At 37.5% G+C, this 2179-nt stretch overlaps 1 protein-coding gene across 1 annotated transcript; it reads left to right on the forward strand.

The window, feature by feature from the left end:
* Positions 1-947, forward strand: LOC108842225 (sedoheptulose-1,7-bisphosphatase, chloroplastic-like). The gene is given in 4 exon segments (XM_056990742.1): positions 1-15; positions 100-285; positions 370-543; positions 545-947. Coding segments are annotated over 4 exon segments (615 nt in total). The 3' UTR covers positions 785-947.
* The last annotated feature ends 1232 nt before the right edge of the window (positions 948-2179 follow it).

Raw genomic sequence — 2179 nt, forward strand, 5'->3', positions numbered from 1 at the left:
ATGGGTCAAAGCTTGGTAAGTCTAGATTCACAAAATGACTCAACAAATTTAATTCAAATTCCGTGTTAATGATTTGATTATTGAGTTTAGTGTGTATAGGAAGAGTTTCTGAGACAAGCAACGCCTGACAAGGGATTGAGAACTTTGCTGATGTGTATGGGAGAAGCGTTGAGGACAATAGCTTTCAAACTTAGGACAGCTTCTTGTGGTGGAACAGCTTGTGTTAATTCCTTTGGTGATGAACAACTCGCTGTCGATATGCTCGATGATAAGCTTCTCTTTGAGGTTGTTTTCATCACATTTTGAGTAACTTATGTAACAAGGATCATTAGGGTTTGATTTATATATTTTTTTTGTTATTTTTTCTAGGCTTTGCAATACTCGCATGTGTGTAAATACGCTTGCTCTGAAGAAGTACCTGAGCTTCAAGACATGGGAAGTCCAGTGGAAGGTGGGTTTAGCGTAGCATTTGATCCATTGGATGGATCGAGCATTGTGGATACAAACTTCACTGTGGGAACCATATTTGGGGTTTGGCCTGGTGACAACTGACAAGTTAACCGGAGTCACATGAGGAGATCAAGTGGCTGAAGCTATGGGAATCTATGGTCCAAGAACCACTTATGTTTTGGCAGTTAAAGGGTTTCTAGGAACTCATGAGTTCTTGATGAAGGTACTCACTCTCCTCTGCTTTTGGTCAAAGCAAGATTTACTCTTTGGTAGCTTTAGACTAAGCTCAAAATGTTTCTCAGGTAAATGGCAGCATGTTAAAGAGACAACATAGATTAATGAAGGGAAAATGTTCTCACCAGGAAACTAGCCACGTTTGACAATTCTGAATACAACAAAGTTCTTTGCTTTTGTTCTGCTTTTATCTATACAGATCTCTGAATGTTTTTCTAGTTCACTATTAAAATCAGCTGATTGATTACTACGTGAAAGAGAAGTACACACTGCGGTACACAGGAGGAATGGTTCCTGACGTTAATCAGGTTCGTTCCTCTCTAGCAGGGTTAGTTTTTTGCACAGCCAGAAAAAACATTAGTGGCATAACCCTAAATTGTAGCAAAAAGAAAATTGTATCAAGATTTAAGTCAAAAATATTTATTACTCCTTAAATATTAAATCGACTATTTTATTCTAGATTTCTACTTGTGAATGAAACTTGACTTTAAACACTAACTTTTTTGTGTGTGACATGCAGATAATTGTGAAGGAGAAAGAAATCTTCACGAACGTGACTTCTCCTACACGGCCAAGGCAAAGTTGAGACTCTTGTTCGAAGTGTCTCCTCTTGGCTTGCTCACTGAGAATGCTGGTGGATTCAGCAGTGACGGATACAAGTCTGTGCTGGACAAGACCATCGTCAACCTCGACGATAGAACTCAAGTTGCCAGTTGCTTATGGTTCAAAGAACGAGATCATCCGCTTCGAAGAAACCCTTTGCGGAACATCAAGACTCAATAATGTGTTAAGCTAGATGGACTTCACACTTAAAATCAATTGGTGATAAGTAAAGTGGCCCATCCACCTTATATACTACTAAGGATCCCTTCCAACTACCGATGTGGGACAACTATGTGTCTAATACGCCCCCTCGAGATGATGGCTCTCTGAGCGTCAATCTCGGAATGCTCGGGCAAAGATCGATGGACCAACTTTGAGCCAGATCGATGTGGATCGGGTTGGACTGCGTGGATCGGGCTCTGATACCATGTTAAGCTAGATTAGCTTCACACTTAAAACCAATTGGTGATAAGTAGAGTGGCCCATCCACCTTATATACTACTAAGGATCCCTTCCAACTACCGATGTGGGACAACTATGTGTCTAATATAATGTTCCCCTTGGAGCTACAGCTTAGAAGCAAGCCCTTTAAAAGAAACTGAAAGCATGTTTTATTTTCCACTAGATTTGGATCCGTGCGTTTCACGGGTTTTATTTAATTTTTTAGTTTCATGTTAGTTTTATTTAATCTCTTTTCACATTAGTTCTTCAATTTTTCAGTATATATTGGTTTTGTTTAGTAATAATAATTCTTTTACATTAATTTTGATTGATATTTCTATTTTAGTAATCATGGTGTTTTAAATAGTGTATTAATATTTTTACTTTTAATAAATACTTCATTTTTAATTAATTTTTAAAATAATATTAGTCTTACTTAATTGAAAAAATA

The sequence above is a fragment of the Raphanus sativus genome, chromosome 1, assembly GCF_000801105.2.
Source record: "Raphanus sativus cultivar WK10039 chromosome 1, ASM80110v3, whole genome shotgun sequence".
NCBI classification, from domain to species: Eukaryota; Viridiplantae; Streptophyta; class Magnoliopsida; order Brassicales; family Brassicaceae; genus Raphanus; species Raphanus sativus.